The sequence below is a fragment of the Peromyscus maniculatus genome, chromosome 4 (genome assembly GCF_049852395.1).
Source record: "Peromyscus maniculatus bairdii isolate BWxNUB_F1_BW_parent chromosome 4, HU_Pman_BW_mat_3.1, whole genome shotgun sequence".
In the NCBI taxonomy this organism is placed as follows: domain Eukaryota; kingdom Metazoa; phylum Chordata; class Mammalia; order Rodentia; family Cricetidae; genus Peromyscus; species Peromyscus maniculatus.
This window is the reverse complement of record NC_134855.1, coordinates 137,761,406-137,780,927: the sequence shown is the minus strand read 5'-3', so window position 1 is coordinate 137,780,927 and position 19,522 is coordinate 137,761,406. Positions and strand designations below refer to the sequence as shown.

Below are 19,522 nucleotides of genomic sequence, written 5' to 3'. Positions count from 1 at the left end.
GTAATTAGGCCAGCCTGGGACCTGGGAAGCAGCCACCATCCATCCCACCCACTCAGGTGATAAGAGCAGGGGGCCAGCCGGATGCGAGTGACTTCAGTTCAAGTTGAGAACAGCCTCTGGTTGTCTGCCTTGAGGCCGGAATTAATTCTTCGTTTCCCTGCAACACTGTATGAGTTATAGTAATTATACAAAGTAGGGGATTTCCTGATGGCTCTGTGTCCCTCGATGAGTTAACCTCTCTCAGTCTCCTTTGGCCTGCTCGTCCCCCTCTTCCCAATACCTCCCTCTGTCCTTCGAAGAACTCCTTAAAGGAGAAAACAGATTTTTCCGAAGCCATTCAGTTAGCGTTTCTCATCTCACTGGGAAAAGATAGGTCACATGACCCCACCTAGCCCAGTCATTGGCCAGGGAAGTTGGGTGACTAGTATGGTCTCTACAGATCAGAAAACCACAGGTGGGGGCTGGTAAATCCCGAACAAACTGGGGGTCCTGCCTACACAAAGAAATAGGCAGGGGGCTGTTTCATCTCATTTGTTTTTGCTTGGAATTCTGGGAACGGAACCCAGTGAGGCTCACACACAACCTCTGAGCCACAAAGGGTGGTGAACACAGTCACACAGTGACCACAGTGATGAGTCACCTGGGGCCTGAGCTGTGAATGGAAGGCTGTGGGTTCTACAGGAGGAATCATGGGTGCTTCCTGGAGGAGGCATTGGTCTTGCGGAGTGGAGACTCCTGCCAACCCGCTTCCCTCACCTTCCCACCGGGTTTTCCTGAGCCCCAGGCTGCCTGGCAGAACCTGATTTCTGTCCTCTACCCACAGGCTAGAGGATAAAGCCAAGGGGCTGCTGGTGGTGATTGATGCCAGGAAAGGGCCCCCGAGTCCTGCTCTGGTCAGCGCCCTGCAGAGCACACAGGTGAGTGCCAGGTAGGAAGCCTTAGTCTAGCTGGTCTTGGGAGTCTCCAGGGGACTGTGGCCTGCCCAGAGCCTGGTGGACTTAAGGTTGGCATCGTAAAACCTGGGCAGAGACTTCTGGTGGCAACTAAGGAAACCCTGCAATCAGACTTCTAGACAAAGGGTGTTGGCTGGCTCAGTATAACAAATCGATTTAAAAGCAGCAGCAGCGGTGAGCGCTGAAAGAGAAGCTGATGAATGGCTCCCTTCAGAATACGCATTGTATTAGGCTGGAGGGGCGCAGGGCATGATGGGGCCTTGAGGTGAGAGGTTGAACTTTAGAGAGAACCGGTGCATGATGGGAGAGACAGATACGGCAGGGACCTTAAAGAGAAGAGGGGCTTCCCTTTAAAACCCAGAGAAGAGCTTCATTAAGAGTGAGGATGAGTCAGGTGGCGCCTTTAATCCCAGCACTCGGGAGGCAGAGGCAGGCGGTTCTCTGTGAGTTTGAGGCCAGCCTGGTCTACAGAGAGAGATCCAGGACAGCCAGGACTATACAGAGAAACTCTGTCTCGAAAAACAAAAACAAAAAAACAAAAACAAAAAAGAGAGAGAGAGAGAGAGAGAGAGAGAGAGAATGAGGATTAGAGAGAGTGTGTGTGAGAGAGAGAACCAACCACCATGAGAAGGATGGGATGGGTACAGGAGTCTCCTTAGAAAAGCCCCCAGAGCGAATCCCTCTAGCAACCCCAGAAACAAGAGAAACATCAGACCTTTATAAGTCTGTGGGGGTAGCAGGAAGCTTTACATCACACGATTTATCTCAATAGACTACATGTGACAGAGAGCAAGGAAGAGCGGGACCCCACAAAGGAAAATCAAGTCACTGACTCTTTCTTCACTCCCTGTCACAGAGAGGGCTGCAGGAAGGGATGGCCTGGTCTCTTTAGTCTGTAGGATCTGGCCTGTTAAGCGTGACCACTGTCTTAAAGGGGCAGGCCCACGTTTTAACATCCAGGAGTTGAATCCAGCTGTGTATGCATACCCATCCAAGGGCTCAGAGAGAACCATCATCTCTATTCCTGTTCAGGCCCTCCCACAAGGGTGCCATTTTTTCATGGCCTCACTTCCACTGGGTGGCAGTATGGTTCCCAGCAGCTTGAAAGTCACAGTCATTTGGTTCCTGTAGGACACAGGAGAGAGGTTCCTGCCAAAGGTTCTTGGGGTATCATTAGTGCTGACTGGCTGACATCGACTAAGTCCCATGTTCTGGGGAATACAGGGCTCTGATTGGTTAAGCCTTGGGCCACATAATCCCCCTGACAGAGAAGACTCTTGACTAGTACAGCTGGACAGGTGAAGGCTTGATGTACGCCTGCCTGGCCATCTGACCTCATGTCTTATAGACAGGAAAACTAAGACCTCACGGAAGGCTTGCAGTACAGGTTGTGTTTGCTCTCTTGATGCTGGTGGTTCACTCTAAACATGCCACACAAAGCCCCCCCCATGGGACCACACCATGCCTATGCATGTCCCTCAGGAAGGAGGGGGAGATGACAAAGGGGAGAGGGGACAAAGCAGCCCTGAAGAGGCTCTCTCCTCACAGGCCCTGGCTCCAGCCTCCATCAGCAAAGTGCTCCTCCTGGGAGAGAAGGCATCCATCCTTCAGCTACCTGTACTACCTGTCCAGGTGAGTAGAGGCCTGGGCAGCAGTATTGAGTAAGAGTCAAGCCCTGGGAAAAAAATGAGTTCTGCAGTCGATTGATGATGTCTGCCTTGAACACAGACTTGGAAGTAGCAGTATGCGTGCTGTGTATGTGCCATTCCATAATCAGGGTCTGGTTCAAATGATTGATCAAAGCTTCCAGAGAAGACTCACTGCTCAGAACACCACTCTGGACCTTCCCAGTGAGAGATGTGGTGCCTGGACAGAGATCTAAGACCAGACCTTCTTACATCATCTCTGGGGAGAGTCCTCTATGCCTCCTGACTCTCCTTTCATCTGCAGGTGGAGGTACTGACCTCGCTGAAGGCCCTCAGAAACCATGTGGACCCTAGCCAGCTGCCCGAGGCTCTGGAGGGCCCCTTCCCCTACCACCACAGCGAGTGGGTGCAGTTCTTCCAGGTGTCTACTCTCATAGCCTCCAGTCTCCAACCCTTACTTCTCCTCTTCCCTTCACTGCCTTGCCCCATGGGTCCCTCAACCCTGTCAAAAACAGGGTTCAAGAACAGACAGTCATTCAACAAACATTTACAATGAAGGTACAGAGTAGCCCCAGTAAGGCCCCAGGCTCTGGGGCCTGCCTTCTGGGTTCCAGTCCAGCTCTGCTCTGTGACTTTGGGTAAGTTACCCGCCTTCTTCTCTGAGCCTTGCTTTTCTCATCAGCAAAGTGGGGGATGGGGAGGGCAATGAAATTGCCTTCCTGTGGGAATTATTATGAGGATTGAGTTCGTGTTAGTAAAGACTTTGGCTGTTCTCAACTGAAAGTGAATCGACAGGCATCTGCTCTGTGGAGGCATGGGCGTGTCACACGTGGTGGGTTAGTGTGGACGTGTCACACGTGGTGGGTTAGCGTGGGCGTGTCACACGTGGTGGGTTAGCGTGGACGTGTCACACGTGGTGGGTTAGCGTGGGCGTGTCACACGTGGTGGGTTAGCGTGGACGTGTCACACGTGGTGGGTTAGTGTGTATTGCCTCCTGTAGGGCAGGGAAGGAAACTGTCCCAGCTCCACCCTGTCCTCCCACAACCCCACAAGTGGGTATTCGGTGCCCAGATTAACTCAGGAGGCCACAAGGGGTGGGGCAGCACATGGACTAGTCTATTTTGAAGGCACTGAACGCCCACCCAGGGCCCCTCCACCCAGCTGCCCAGTCAGGACCTCTCAGCCAGGGCCTGAGGGTTCCCTTTTCCACTGTGGTGTGACCGGCAGCCCTCTGCCTCCCCCCCCCACAGCTTCCAGCCAGGGTACTCCCCAATAAAAAGCAAACAAACAAGAGAACCAGGCAGTGGTGGCACAGGACTTTAATCCCAGCACTCGGGAGGCAGAGGCAGGCAAATCTCTGTGAGTTCGAGGTCAGCTTGGTCTACAGAATGAGTTCCAGGACAACCAGGGTTATACAGAGAAACCCTGTCTCAGAAAAACAAAATAATAATAATAATAATAATAATAATAATAATAATAATAATAATAAACAGGGGAGGGGGAAGAGAGAGAGGGGAGGGAAGGGAAGGAGGCAGGGAGGCGCTGCATGCCACTGGACTGCCTACAGACTTGCTTGTCTGGAAACAAGCAGTACAGCTTTGGAGGCAGTGTCCAGCCGGCATCAGTTGTCTGAGTCATTTTCAGCCAGTTTCTAGTCCCCAGCAGGTGCACTGGTTCTAAAGGACACTTAGCATAAAGGGTTGGGCATCCTGGTTGTGATGTCCTGCGGGGGCGGGGATCTTAGAATCACTCACCTGAAGATGTGGAGGGAGAGTATGTACACACATTTCAGTGACAAGTCCTGCTCCCAGGCTCCTGCTTCCTTCTCCAGAGGCCTCCCATTTACCCAGTGACCTTTGAACTTGGACTTTCAGACTGTCCCTTGAAGTGAAATTTTACTGGGTGATCCAGAGAGTAAACTTTGTGGTGATCGTGAGTCTGGCACATTCCAGGCTGCACGCTAAATCCTGTGCACAAATCAATCCAGCAAACCCTTACCCTGCTGTAAAACGTGTTCCGCCGTGGTTTCCACCTCTCAGAAGTAAAGGGAAGCCCAGAGACGTTAAGTAACTTACCTGTGGTCTCACAGCTAGCTGATGGCTGAGCTGGACCAAATGCGCTTCTCCAGGCCACCCTCTCACCCCCATCCTGCCCCTTCTATGAAGACCCCCAGGCTCTGCGAACAGCTCAGACGCTCTTCTCTCTCCTCTGCTCTGGTTCCCACTCTAGAAGCCCCCCCAACCCTGCAGCAGCAGCACCGTGGCTTGGAGACTTTGTAGATGTTCTTAGAGTCTGTCCCAGATACTGGCTCAGCTGTGGGGGTGGGGCGGGCTAGAGGTGGGAGAAAGGCGGGGGCACGGGGTCGGGGGGTCGTCCAGAGCCTCACTTTCACCAGCTCTCCTGATGGGTCTGATGTAGTGTAAGTTCTAGAAGCCCTGCCTGGTGCCTTCCCATGTCCTCCTGGGGAAAGACAAATCTCCTCTTGGTCACCCAGGCTGAGTTCTGCGCTCTGGTGCCTGTCCTTGCAGAAGCTGGACCCGTTTGTCACTGAGCTTCGCCAGGCCTCATCCCTGCTGCAGGCTTCCATTCAAGAGTTTGAGAAGGGTGACCCCCCTGGTGGGGTGCAGGTAAGCTTGTATGCCTCCAGCATACCTCTAAGTATCAAGAGCGCTGGGAAGGGGACACCCAGGGTGGTCATTCTGTTTTTCACTTTGTCACTCAGATAATAGATCTTGGGCATCCACCATGTGCCCTGCACTGGGGATCCAGCCCGAGGAACTGGCTTGCCTCTGCTCTGGTGAGGGTCATGGTGCAGTGGCAGAGTGGCCATTTGCAAGGTAGTTGTGAAGGACTGGGGATGTAGATCAGTGGTAGAACACTTGCCTGGGGTGCAAGAGACCCCGGGCTGTAGCATGAATCTTAAAGGGTCTTATTAATAAAAACAAACCCGGAGCTAGGTGGGTGAACGCTGAAAGATCAGAGAAACAGAACAGGCCACAGCTAACCTCACCTCGCCAATTCCTCAGCTGAAATCATTTCCTCAAACTGGAAGCCTCTGAGTCCTCATCTGAATGGATCTTAGCAGCTGAACTGCTGCTAAGAGCCAAAAGCTTAACAGACTCTGGTTTCTGGTCCTCACGCCTTATATACCTTTCTGTTTCCTGCCATCACTTCCTGGGATTAAAGGCGTGAGTCACCATGCCTGGCAGTTTCCAGTGTGGCTTTGAACTCACAGAGATCTGGATGGATCTCTGCCTCCAGAATGTTAGGATTAAAGGTGTGTGCGCCATTTTCTGGCCTCTATGTCTATCTAGTGGCTGTTCTGTTCTCTGACCCCAGATAAGTTTATTAAGGTGCACAATATATTGGGGGACACAATATCACCACACCAAGTTAAAAAAAGGGGGGTGGGGAGATAGTTACAAATTGTGTCAAATGCCAAAGAAGTGGTAAGAGTGAGGAAGGTGAGTGGTCTTTGAAGAGATGGTGTTTAACTGCGGCCTGAAAGAATATGTCATTGAGGGAAATGAGCTCCAGGCAGAGAGCGAGCATGTACAAAGGCCCTGAGACAGGGTATAGCTGGAGGTCTGTGGAGCAGAGGAAAGAAGAAGGAGCTGGCCCAGGAACGGGGCAGTGAAGGCCTGGGGAGTTTGAAGCAGGGCATCACAGAATATGCCCTTTGATGTCCTTTTTTTGCTACAGGGGATGCCAGAGGGCATCAGAGAGCTCAACCAAGAGTCTGAGATGGGTGGTCCCGAGAGAGGATGGAGCCAGGACCAGTGAGGTTACCATGGTGATAAGAGGGCCATAGCTTCAGAAATATGCTGGAAATTAAAGGGCAGAATTCCTGGAGATGCTTGGATACCCAAGTGGGAAAGTTAGGCTCTATCGGTGTGTGGAGCCTGGAAGGCTAAGGGGAGCATGAAGATTGGGACCTCAGGACACCCTCCTATGTTGGCAGGAGGCCACCAGGTGCCTGAGCAAGTCCAAGGATCTGATGGAGGCTGTGCTGAGGGACCCCGGCCTGCTGGCTCTTCAGAGGGAAGGTGGAGCTACTCTGGCCAGGCTGCAGCAGGAGGCCAGCAGGCTGAACACCAACCCTGAAGTCAGGTATAGACAATCTCCCGTCCTTCCTTCCCCATCAGAGCTTAGAGGTGGGGCCACCCTGTGAAGGGAACGCAGAGGGTGGGTCTGGGGACACAGCTGCCTCACACCCACCCTCTGAGCCTTGGGGATAACCTCGCCATCCCCGCCTTGCATCTCTGGCCATCTTCAGCCAGGAACAGGCCTTTGAGGACCAGCTCTCTTGTTTCCTCCCTCCACACACAGACTGTGTCCTTTTTCAACCCAGACTCTGGTCCAAGCCTTTCAAGACCCGTCTCCTTTGTTCCTGGCAAGAACTTGGTGCTGGCCACGCCACTCTTATTTAGCAAGAAGATGAGACTGAGTACTGGGAAATAGTAGTAAGGCCCATAGGGGCCCGGGCTGAGACAGTTAGGTAGCTAACCCTACAGGCCTGCCTTTCCCACGCTCAGCCTAGAGGAAGGACCTCAGGAGCCACGGGTGGGTGACAGACCTGACTGGTCGACACCAGCTTCCTTGACTGCTGGCATGTGAAACCTCCTCAGTCTGAAAATCGACGTCCTGCCTGCTGTAAACTCGGCACTCTGGGGAAATTATACCTGGAGAAACTTTGCCGCATCCACAGAACAACTGAAACCATTGTGCAGACTTGCTTTCAGGCTGTGTGTAAAGGTATACCTGACATGCAAATGGACTTCTTGTTTAGGCTGAAGTCCCATTGCCCACATGCCTCATTCTATATGTTCAAATACCCTAAAACTGGAAAAACTCAATCTGATATGCTTCTGGGCCCAAAGAAGGGATTGCCGACCATGTAATTGAATTGGTCAGTAATTAGAAATATTTGCTTTAGTAAGACATAGGTATGTATATTTGAGAGCCAAGTGCAAAGCTGATGCATATGCTTAATAAGAACAGCTTGTGCATTGAACCAACATTTGATGGGTCTGTGTGTGTGTGTGTGTGTGTGTGTGTGTGTGTGTGTGCATTGTTCTAAGGAATTGTACATATTAACTCATTTAATTTCCACTTTTGAGGTGGAGCCCAGGAGTCTCCTTTTGTTACAGTAGGGTAACCTGAGATTCAGAAAGGTGGACTGAGTATCCCTGAGTCACACATCTGGAATGTGGTGGGGGCCAGGACGTAGTAGATAAGGCTGGCAGAACACATCACCTTGAGATGCACAGCTAGACGCCGGGTGCATGTTCATGCAGGTGGAGCTGAAACAGCGGTGGGACCTGGTGTCTAATGTGGGCCACCTCCGCCCCTCACAATGCCCTGTTGTTGTTACCCACCCTGTCGTCCCCCCTCCCTCTCCTGCTCCCGCTTCACCTGCCTCACCCAACCCCTCCGGTCTACCTGAGGTCCCTCCAGACCTTTGAGCTGAAGCTCCACCAGGGGGCGCTGTGGGCCCACGCTCGCCGCGGCCCTTCCCTGTTCAAGGCCGTCCCTGCAGCCCTCTGGGCTCGCCCTTCCTTCAAGCATCTTGGGCTTTCTTCTGATGTGGGACCCGGGACCGGGGGGAGGGGGTGTCCCTCGAATAGTCAGCCTTTCCTTCCATCATCTTTGTCTGAAAACAGGCTCCCCAGGGCAGTTGTGGGGAGGCTCCAGGTTTCTCCCTTCAGGAAGCATCAGCGAGGGAAAAGTTCCCTCACAAACCTGCTTTAGATCCTCTGGCTTTGGCCACTTTAAAAATGCCTTGCAGGGCAGGTGGTCCCCAGGTTCAAGGTCATCCTTGGTCACATAGGAGTTTGAAGCCAGCCTGGGACACTGAGACTCTATCTGAGACAAAAGACTGTCATGGGTTACAGTTGCCACGCTCTCCTGTCCTTGTGTCCTGCAGAGTGGACGCTGGGAAGACAGGGTGGTGCAAACGTGTGGGCGCCAGCCAGCCCCTAGTTCCAGGCACTCCACCGAGTGTTTCTCATGAAGGAGGGAAGGTCCCCTGGCTTCCCAGAACCCCTAAGCAGCACTAGAAAGTTCCATAGCTGGGGCCTCATGCAGCGGTCTGGAGTGGAAGCCTCTGCTTCGATCACTTTCTGCTCACAGCCGCTCAGGGCAGTGAGTTCTGTTACTATTTCCCACTTTACAAATGGGCAGCCAGAGAACCCCGAAGTGGTGATGTTGCACCAGGACCCACACTAGCAGCTGGTGGGAGTGGGATTCAGACTCAAATCTACCCAGCTGGCTTGATACCCTGCCGATTTCCTGCTGCTTCCTCGGGTTCATGGCTGAGGCCCAGAGAGGGCTAGGGATCTGCTTCAGGTCACACAGCAGGTCAGTGGCTGGCAGCCCAGCTGGGGCCACAGATGAGGAGGGCAGGCCCAGGACTGGCGAGAACACAGGGAGGGGCGTCTTCTCACCCTCGTCTCCCTCCCAGGAGCCATCTGACTGAAGCCGCAGCCCTGTACAACCTTGTGGATGACCAGCTTCACGTCCTGGTCACTGCGTCCAATCACCTCCTCCGAAGGCTGGAGCTCCGTGTCCGACTGGGCCACCTGGAAGCTGCTGTCCACCAGGTGAAGGGCAGGCTACTGGGGGACATGGTGCTTTATGAGGGTCACTTAGTTCTGGACTAAACATCAGGCTGGCAGCCCTTGGTGTTGGGGTCAAGGCAGAAAACATGCCATGCAATCAGTGCTTCAAGGATTAAATTATGAACACGAGGGCTGCACTTATTGAGCACCGACTGTGTGCATCCCTGGACTAGACTATTGTGAATATTCTTGTCTTCCAGTGTGGTCTCTTGCCAGTGACATAGGAGCTTTTAGGATTCCCCACCACAGATAGGGAAACTGAGGCCAGGCAGATACTACCTCCTGTGGTTGCACATCTGGAGTCTGAGACTTGAGCTGTTAGCATGCCTTCACCTGGCTTCAGTACTTAAAGCCAGCACACCCCTGTCTGCCCCTGGGCTGGGTCATCCCTGCCGGGCACTTCGTCTTGACCCTCAGGTCGCCTAACTGCTCAAGCCTCTGCATCCTCATCTCTAGCCTTGAGTTTTACAAAGACAAAGTATCTTTGCCAGTATCCCCAGAGCAAGAATGCTTTATTTTCTTTCCCTGTTGCTGTGATAAGAAAAATGCTCTGATAAAAGCAACCTGAGGAAGTTTATCCTGGCTGTTTAAGAGCACAGTCCAGCTGGGCGGTGATGGCACACGCCTTTAATCCCAGCACTGGGGAGGCAGAGGCAGGCGGATCTCTGTGAGTTTGAGGCCAGCCTGGTCTACAGAGCAAGATCCAGGACAGGCACCAAAACTACACGGAGAAACCCTGTCTCAAAAAAAAAAAAAAAAAGAAAAGAAAGAAAGAAAGAAAAAGAAAGGAAGAAAAAAAGAAAGAAAAAGAAAGAAAGAGAGAGAGAGAGAGAGAGAGAGAGAGAAAGAAAGAAAGAAAGAAAGAAAGAAAGAAAGAAAGAAAGAAAGAAAGAAAGAAAGAAAGAAAAAGAGAGTACAGTCCATCACAGTGGGGGGTCAAGGTGGAAGGATCATGATACATCCATAATAAGGAATATACAGTCCAGGATCCCAGCCAAGGAATGGCACCACCCACAGTGGGCAGGTCTCCCACTGCAATTAAAATCAAGATAAGCCCCAGGGGCTAGTCTCCTAGGTGATCCTGCATTCTGTCAAGTTCAGAATTAGCACTGTCACAGGGAATGTCTTAGTGAGGGTTTCTATTGCTGTGAAGAGACACCATGACCACAGCAACTCTTACAAAGAAAATATTTACTTGGGGTGGCTCGCTTACAGTTTCAGAAGTTCATTCCATTATGGCAGGGAGCATGGCAGCCTGCAGGCAGACGTGGTGCTGGAGCTGAGAGCCCTACATCTTGCAGGCAACAAGAAATGAACACACTGGGCGGTATCCTGAGCATAGGAAACCTCAAAGCCCGCCCCCACAGTGACACACTTCCTCCAACAAGGCCACACCCACTCCAACAAAGCCACACCTCCCAATAGTGCCACTGCCTGAGATTATGGGGACCGGTCACATTCACACCGCCACAGGCTCAGAGGTACTTTCCACCTCTGTCCCTCTCTGGCTGTTCGTACCGATCCATTATCCATTGCACCACAGGGTCACATAATGCCGATCCATTATCACCCATCCACTGAAGCAAGGGTCAGGCAGGGACACAGTGAGTTCTTGGGAGACCCTCTGCCACTGGCAGGTGTTTCTCCAGTCCCAATTACACACCCCTGAGACAGGGAGCTCATTCCCCAGAGACCAACCTTTTATGACCAGGTGACAGTCAGCGGCCAGACTGACCTAAGCCTTGCCTCCCTGTGACCTCATGCCGCCTTGGCTTCATCCCACGGTCACACACACAGAGGGTCTCCTGCTGCAGGGCACTCACAGTACCACATCCCCTCTGGGTTGAGCTGAGGGAGGCCATTGTCCTCTGACATTTACCGCACACGCTTCCCTCCTTGATTCTCCTGCCCTGCGTCGGGAGGGTTTCCATCCATCCAGGCCCGCGACTCACTGAGGACCAGGAGGCTTTGGCCCCTCAAGAAGTCGAGGGGTTGGGGAGGCAGCTCAGTCAGTGAAGTGTTTACACCACACAAATATGTGGACCTGAGTTTGAGCCACAAAACCCACGTAAAACACTGGGTGTGGTGGTGTACACTTGTAATCTCGGCGCTGAGGAGATGGTCAGGAGGACCCCAGGGGGTTCACTAGCCAGCCAGGCCTAGCCTGATTGGTGAGTCCCAAATCCCAGTGAGAGACCCTGTATCCAAAAAAAAAAGTCAGAAAGAAAGAAAGAGAGAAAGAAAGGAAGGAAGGAAGGAAGGGAGGGAGAGAGAGAGAGAGGAAGAGAGAGAGAGAGAGAGAGAGAGAGAGAGAGAGAAAGAAAGAAAGAAAGAAAGAAAGAAAGAAAGAAAGAAAGAAAGAAAGAAAGAAAGAAAGAAAGAAAGAAAGAAAGAAGAAAGAAAAAAGGTGGGCAGCTGCTTAGAAGCAATTCCCACGTTGACCTCTGGTCCCCACACACAAGTGCACTCACATACACCCACCTGCACACATACACACGTATACATGCTTGCACAAGCCCATGCATGTAGACACACACAAGGAAGCAGACAGTTGGCCCAGGATGGCTCCTCGGTCACCCATCACACTGAACCACGGTCCTCCGCCCAGGTCAATGACTGGATGGAGCGGGAAGGAAGCCGGTGTCTGCAGGCTCTGTCCCCTGTCGACATATGTGCGGAGACAGTGGAGAAAGTCCACGCCGAGTTTGAGGACTTCTTCCTGCAGGTTGCGGTATGTTCCAGGGCCCAAGATGCCAAGAGGTCATTGAGGTGGGGTCTTCTAGGTCCCAGATGCAGGGGTGGGAAAGTGCAAGGGAGCTTCCAGGGGCAGCGAGGGGACAGCCTGGACCACAGAGCAAGGGGACAGCCTAGACCACAGAGGCATCACCTTAGGTTCTGCCTCCTCCAGGAAGTCTTCCAAGACCAAGTCCAAAGAAGTCAGAACCTGCAAGGGTTTCTTAAAATGCAGGTACCCAGGGCCCAGATCTTGGCCTCCTGGGTCAGCTTGAAGAGACAGTCAGGGATGCTGCATTTGTGATGGACACAGGATGCTTTGGCCTGTCACAGCCCTCGGGGGACTCCCAGGCAGTGGGGGATGGGACTGTCCTGGACACAGCAGAGGACTGTGGGGGATCCAAGCCTCTGACCCAGGCTTTCAAGTCACAGAACCTTCCAGAAGAATGTGAACTTCCAAGGCAAAGGCCTAGGCTGTTGGATGAGTTAACCTTTGACTGTGGGCTGAGTTTTGCAGATGGGGAAACTGAGGCTCAGAAGGCCACAGCGGCTCCTGACTACTGGGCGGATCCTCAGGCGGGAGCTGAGTGGATGTCCTTTTCCCGCCCAGGCCCAGTATCGCCAGGGCCTGGAGCTGTCCAAGCAGGCCGCGCAGTTGGGAGCTGCAGAGGAAGGCGCAGGGGAGCCAGGGCTCCCAGACCTGGCAGCCTTCGCCTCCACCCAGCAGGCCTTCCAGGCCAGGCTGACGCATTTCTACATGGCGGCCGAGAGGCAGCGCACTGACCTGGAGACCCTGCTCCACCTCCACCGCTTCAGAAAGAAGGTGAGTGGACCTCACAGCCCATCAGAACAGACCCACATCCTCCCGTGGGGTGGCACAGGGTTGGGGCGGCCTGGACACAGCACCAGGGGCCCCATGTGGCAATCAGGGAGAGGAAGCGGGTATGGAGGCAAGTGTGTCCTGCCCTGGGGATGTGCCTGCGTCCTTCTCCAAAGAGAGGCGGAGTGGCAGCTGGATCCCTTATCTGGGTAGGCAGGGTGAAGATGAGGTGGAAGTGGTTGAGGTGGAAGGGAAGCCTTCCCTGAGTGCAGACCCTGCGAGTGAGCACTTTATACTCGCCTGCTTCTGGGTGAGTCTGGGCCACCTGCCTTGTGCCCATTTCACAGAGGAGAAAACTGAGGCCCAGAAGAAGTAAGCTACTCAGGTGGGATTAGGCAGTAGTTGAGTAGGATTTGACTTCAAAGTTTCACTCCTAAATGCACATAACCCACCCACCCACCCACCCATTTTCTAGTGGAAAAACTGAGGCCTATGGACAAAAAAAGAAGGCTAGAAGAGCTGGGTCCCAGCTGGACAGGAAGTCACATGACTACCCTATGCCCTCAGCTACCCCCTTGAACTTACCAAAAGGGACAGAGCATGGGAGGGGCTTGACCCCACCCACCAGCTGTTGGGTGGCTCGGGGCATGAAGGGACAGCTGGGAACATGGGATGCTTCAGAGGGCAGTGGGAGGGACCCAGACATCTCACAAATGCCTGGGGACCCGGAGGACAGGGCTTCTCTGTCTCCTTGGGTCAGGGACAAGGCAGGCAGCTGTCAGCAGTGGCAGTGAAGGGGCACTGTGCCCCTTCCTCACCCTGGAGAGCACAGGGGGGCAGTGTCCGGGATTCGGCCCATGTGGGCTGTGTGACCTCGACAGCTGTCCTCACTTCTTAGAACCCCAGCCCCTGTTCATAATGTGATTGGCTAGCGCTAGTGCAGGGTCTCTAGTGCCGGGCCTGGTTCTGATCATTCCCCTGTTACACCAACCCTATGCTGAAAACAGAGAGGTCGAGTGACTCACCCAAAGTCACAGAGCTGGCTGATGGCGGCACTGCAATTCAAACCCAGATCTTTGGCTTGAATGTACTCCCAGCCAGGTGGTAGGAGAAGCAGATTCGGGCTGCAAAGACCGCTCAGAGGTCATGAGCCCTGGCTGCTCCTTCACAGGACCCAGGTTGGATTCCTAGCACCCACGTGATGGCTCACCATAGGCCACAACACCCGTTCCAGGGAACCCAACACACACTTCTGGCTTCCCCGGGCATCAGGCGTAAATGTGGTGCACGAACATTCATGAGGGCAAAACCCTCACGCGTGGAAAATAAAATAAAAATTTTAAAGGGAGAAAAGCAGATTAAATTTGAGGAACCCCTCAGAGCAATGTGCCTAGAGTCAAGGACGTTTGGAAGCTTCTCTTTGCCCAAAGACTGCTGCCCGCTTCCTCCCTGCAGCCTTCCTGGAATCAACCCAACTCCTAGCACCTTTGAGCCGGCTTTTCCCACTGCCTGGAAAGCCGTTCCTCGGCCAGAGAAGCCGAGGCCTGTCCTGACCACTACACCTACCATGCAACCGCTTCACGGTGCCCCTCAGGATCTGAAGTGATCCGCTGCCTGTCACCTGCTTGTCCCTGGCGTGCCCTCTGGGTTGTGAGCTCCCCGGAGTGGCAGGGCACCCTTGGTGTCCTAGCCTGAGACTGTAAAGAGAAGAGAGCAGGCTGGGCCTGGGGGAAGGTAGCCCTCCCTCCTCCTAAGCAGGAAAGAGCAGCATGGGAGGGGGGAGGCTGGACCGTCCCCCTGTCCACCGCTGGCAAAGTCGCATCAAGGCTGGACGCTGCTGCCCTGACCAGTCCTGTATGTGAGGAGGAGTTGGAGATGGTGTCTGAGTCTCTGGGCATGACTGCCAGGCTTGGCTGGGAAGCTGGGGACTCAGACAGGGCTCTACCCAGGTGGGGCGCCCGAGTGCTGTGCCTTCTGCCCTAAATAATCCTAACTCGATTGGCTGCTAAGGGAGATTTATGGCGCCATGAGTTCTGAGTGCTACTGTGAATATGAAGCCATTTATCTAAAGACGAGCTCCCTTAATCCACAGAAAAACGCCTCCTTGCAGCAAATGGCTCTGCTGTCCCCTGGCCAGCGGCTTGCTCTCGGCCCTAAATTAATGGAGAGAGAGATTATCCTTTGCATCAGCTGCTGTGTCGTACAGTGGGGGGAGCGGGGGAGGGGGGTAGTGTCGGGAACAGGCAGAGTCACATGATGGGCAGAGGCCCAGCTGGTGTATGAGCTGTGGGGCCTGCTGGACTGACTGCCCACCCCTGCCTGAGTCAGCTTTCCTTTGGGTGCAAGGAGGCAGGCTGGATCCAGGATGGGATCCCAGCTCCCCCTCACTGCACTGTGTGACTTGGAATAAGTGAGTTCATTGCTTTGTGCCTCAGTTTCTCCCTCTGTGAAATGGGCTACTAATCTAGCTCACAGTAGTGGCCTGGGACACTCATGGAACCAGATAAACAGATGACACTCTGGAATGTATTAGCAACGCTCCTTCCTCAGTGTCTCAACTCCCCCGACCCCATCACCTCACCCCGGGCTGAGAATTAAACCTAAGGCCTCAAGCCTGGCAGGCAACCACTCTACCACCAACTCACATCCCTAGCCTTTTCACTTTTTATTTGAAACAGGGTCTCCTTAAATTGCCCAGGCTAGATCTGAACTCACTCTGTAGGCCAGGAAGGCTTTGAATGTACCATTCCCCAGCCTTGACCTTCAGAGTGGCCAGAATGAACAGGCTCACACCAACAGGCCTAGCTACACTCAGTTTGCGTGTATGTGTGCCACGCGCGTGCCTGTGGAGGTCAAAGGGCAACCTCAGGTGTCAGTTCTCACTTCCACCTCTTTTGAAACGGTCTCTTGTCCTTTGTCTCTGAACATGCTGTGCTAGCTAGCCCTAGAGCTTGTGGAGATTGTCTTGTTTGAGCCTCCCATCCCACACCAGGAGCACGGGGATTACAGTTGCAAGCTCCCCCCACCCCCACCCCCACCCCACCCCCGCCGTGAAGCTTCACGGGGGTTCTGGGGATCTGAACCCAGGTCCTCACGCTTGTGCTGCAAGCGCTTTCCCCATGGAGCCCTCCCTCTCCCCATCCGGACTCTCGGTTCTGAAGGGGGCTTTCCTGGTCATTTCTACAGCTCCTGCTTTACATCTGCCCCGCTGGCCTGTGGGTCTGTTAGAAGGAGCCTGAAGAGCCCAAGGGTGCTAGAGGCTCTTTGTAGGTGGCAGGGGTACGCATTGGAAAAGAAAGGGGACAATGGTCATCACAGTCTCCAGGCTGTGCACCTAATAGTTCACTCCGCCACATCGTCTCAAATTCTCCTGCTCACGGGCTCCTCTTGTCTTCACGGAGCCCCCACCTCCCTTCTCCTTGCCATCCTTAGGTGTGCCGGTTCCACATGGACTGTCAGGACCTGCTGACCCAGCTCAGGCTGGGCAAGAAGACTTCGAGGGCCAGCCCTGGGGACCCCCTCCACCTCCGTCTCCACTGTTACCTGAAGCGCCTGGCGTCTGAGTTCCAGATGGAGAAACTCCTGGCCATGAAGCTCCAGGTGACCTCTCTGAGCTGGGCTGGCCTGGGCCAGGAGCTGTGGGAAGAGACCCAGGAGCGACACCAGGAGACCCAGGCCTTGCTGAGGAAGGCACTGGCCTACTGCCCATGCCCAGAGGTCACGGCTGCCCACCCAGCACACACAGATCGAAGCAGGACAGCAGCTAAGGGCCGGGGTCTGCCTAGAGAGGTGGCCTCCAAATGGGACAGGTCCCTACAGGACTGTCTGGCTGCAGATGCGTCAAGGTCCCACTGGTCTCCACATGTCTTCCAAGGGGAGCAGAGCAGAAGCCTGTGGGCAGGCCTACCACCCCAGGGAACTGGCCAGACCGTGGACGCCGAGGAAGGCCGAGGTGCTCCCAAGCTGCCTGAGCCCACCCTGGAGCGGCTCCTCGCCTCTCTCTTTTCCTGGCATCATCTTCCCAGACAGAGCAAGGCCTCTCACCCAGCTGGAGGCAGCTTTTCCTCTGAGGGGACAGACTCACAGACATCCCTGGAGGACTCACCCCACACAAGCCCTCCTGCATCCCTCTAACTCGATCTGAATCGTCACGTTAGCTCTGGGGACTGGGGTAGGACCAGTGGGAGGGGTCTGCTGAGCCCACACCACCCTATCAGACATGGCCATGGAGCGATGTCAGGAGGACCACCTTCTGGCTCCAGAAAACCCCAAGATGATGGATTGTTACCCACACAGAATAGTGTCCGTGGGAGTTAGAATCCAGACTCAGTGGAAGCACATTGGGCCGTGACTGCAGGGTCTCCTGTGGCAAGGCCGGCTGGGGCCACCTTTGCAAAGTCTTACCCAGACTGCCACTTGGGGTTCACATGGGTAACAAAGTAGTGGGAGGGGCCTCTTGCCTTGAGCCCCAGGGTAACAGACCCTGAGACTTTGCATTTGGCGGTGACCCCCGGAGCCTCTGAGAAGAGTGTGGGAAGCAGGGGGAGGGAAATAAAGGACATTTGTCAGGCAAGCTCCATCCTGCCGAGGTCTGCCAGGGGACAGCAGGGGGCCTCATAGATGCCCATCTAGAGGGGAGGCAGCCCTCACCTCCTACTCTCAGGAGCTGGACTCTAGTGGACAAGGGCAGGAACATGGCCGAGGAAGAAACTGCTTGACACAGAGCTCTCCCCAGGAACCCGGCTCCCCAGCTCAGACTCAAGGAACCAACCACTTGGGATCTTGTCCATGCATTCCATAGACACCTCCAGTTCCCATGGAGTGTTACTTCATCCCCATGTCCCCCACATTCAGTGTCAACCGCCCAGTGTCATGGGGGGCAACAGTGGAGGGGGTGGTGCAATCTTTGAAAGCAGGTGGGCGTGGGTGCAACGGGAATTAGATCTACAGCACCTGACTTTTTACAGGACTGGTGTAGCGCCCCCTACTGTCACCTCTGAGCGCTGACATGTTGCAAGGATTCACGGGGCTCTGGATCAGTCTTGCCTGCCAAGATGGCCTGCTGGCAGCCCTGCCTGAGTTTTTCGGGCCCTGAGAGGAGGGTGAAATACCTGCTCCACCCCCATCAGTGAGGCTGTGTCAGGGGAGAGGGAAGCCCAAACCAGGCTTGGGAGGATGAGGTGCCACGGGAGACGTCTCAGCCCCAAACAGCTTCGAGAATCTTCTCTGAGATTCAGGATTTCTCCAAGCACAGCCTGAGGCCTGCCTGCTTCAGAGCCACCAGTGGAGGTGATTTGTAAGGAAGCCTGCTCAGGGAACGACAGCCCCTCCACAGCACACACTAAGACCAGGCCCCGGGGCCTGGGGGAGACTGGAGGCCGCACTGGGGCCACGTGATCAGGTGTTCCAGGCCATTGTCCATTCTGCTGACATCACAGATTGCCACAGGCTGTGTGACTTACAATGAGAGCTTACGGGACTCACAGTTCTAGAGTCTGGGAGTCCAAAGTCCAGGGGCTGCCTCTGGTGAGGACCTTCTTGTGTGCGAGCATCGCCCGTAGATGGAGCTTGTGTGGAAGAGGGGGGAGGGGCAAACATCCTTCAAAGAGGGCCGCTCCCACATTCATCTCACAGGAGGACGGTGAGCACCCCTATGACCTTTCTATCGCTGTCTCTCAAGTTTCCAACCTATGAATTTCAGAGGACACTTGAAACCTAGGGTGGTTCCCTTGGGAAGCTCTTGGGGCTCCAGGTCCTGGGCAGCTCAGACTTTGCATTCCTCTCCTCAGCCTTGCATCCAGAAGGCTGACTGAGGATGCTTGAGGAATTTGATCAGCCATCTCCATCCAAGCCTGTCACCTCAGAGGGGGGCCCAAGGCTCTTAAGCTGTTGTTGCCATAGAAACAGCATCCAGCCAGTGGAGACCACAGGCAAGGAGCAGGAAACCTGGGGAGCGAGAAGGAAAGCTGACTTCAGGGAGACCCACAACCACTGCTGGGAATGAGGGGGGGGGAGAAGGGATGAGTGAGCCAAGGATCTTTGGGTAGGGGGGACCCCAAGGTCTTACACATCCTCCTGTTTCCAAAAAGAACTGTACCCCAGCTGTTGACCTGCTCCTGGCAGCTCCAAGAGAAAAAAGGTGCAGATGTGAAATACGGGTGAATGACCACATTCAAAAATGAGGACGGGCTGGGAAGATGGGTGGAGTGCTTACTGCGTGAGCGTGGACTCCCCAGCACCCATGGAAAAAGCTTGGTGTGGCTGTGCGTGTCTATACCCTGGAGCAAGGGGGTTGAGACAGGCAGGCAGATCCCTGAGGCTCACCCAGCCAGCCTAGCTGAATCTGTGAGCTCCAGGTTCAGTAAGAGATTCTGTACCAAAAAGCAAGGTGGAGAGAAAAGCCCGCTGTTGTCTTGTCTGGCCTCCACCTGTACCGGCGATGGCTCCCGAACGTGCGTACACATGCATGCAAAAACTTAAAGAAAAAGAACGAGGAATCAGCTGGTGTTTCAGTCACATTCAGCTTTGTGCTGAGATCCTAAAAAAAAAAAAAAAACCTCTGCAAGGCGCATCCCGACAGCCCCGTGGAATTGGTTTTAACCTCCCATCCTTTTCCTAAGGAGGAAGGCAAGACTTCCAGTGGCTTGGGATGTCTTGTCCAATACAGCAAACGACTGAGGTGGACCTTGAGTGTGACACTGATACCTTGGCCACCTGCAGGCAAGCTGGGGCTGATTGCTGGCTTTCAGA

The 19,522-nt window shown here is 54.2% G+C and overlaps 1 protein-coding gene across 2 annotated transcripts in view; it reads left to right on the top strand.

The window, feature by feature from the left end:
- The window catches only part of Kiaa1755 (KIAA1755 ortholog), a 39,301-nt gene extending 21,956 nt beyond the window's left edge, over positions 1–17,345 (top strand). For both annotated transcript variants that reach the window (XM_042276683.2, XM_015999683.3), the window contains exons 6-14: positions 824–917; positions 2,502–2,585; positions 2,904–3,020; positions 5,128–5,226; positions 6,561–6,709; positions 9,063–9,201; positions 11,828–11,950; positions 12,563–12,775; positions 16,205–17,345. In XM_042276683.2, coding sequence (XP_042132617.1) covers positions 824–917; positions 2,502–2,585; positions 2,904–3,020; positions 5,128–5,226; positions 6,561–6,709; positions 9,063–9,201; positions 11,828–11,950; positions 12,563–12,775; positions 16,205–16,906 — 1,720 coding nt within the window. In that variant the 3' untranslated portion in view covers positions 16,907–17,345. The remainder of the gene's footprint in view (positions 1–823; positions 918–2,501; positions 2,586–2,903; positions 3,021–5,127; positions 5,227–6,560; positions 6,710–9,062; positions 9,202–11,827; positions 11,951–12,562; positions 12,776–16,204) is intronic.
- The last annotated feature ends 2,177 nt before the right edge of the window (positions 17,346–19,522 follow it).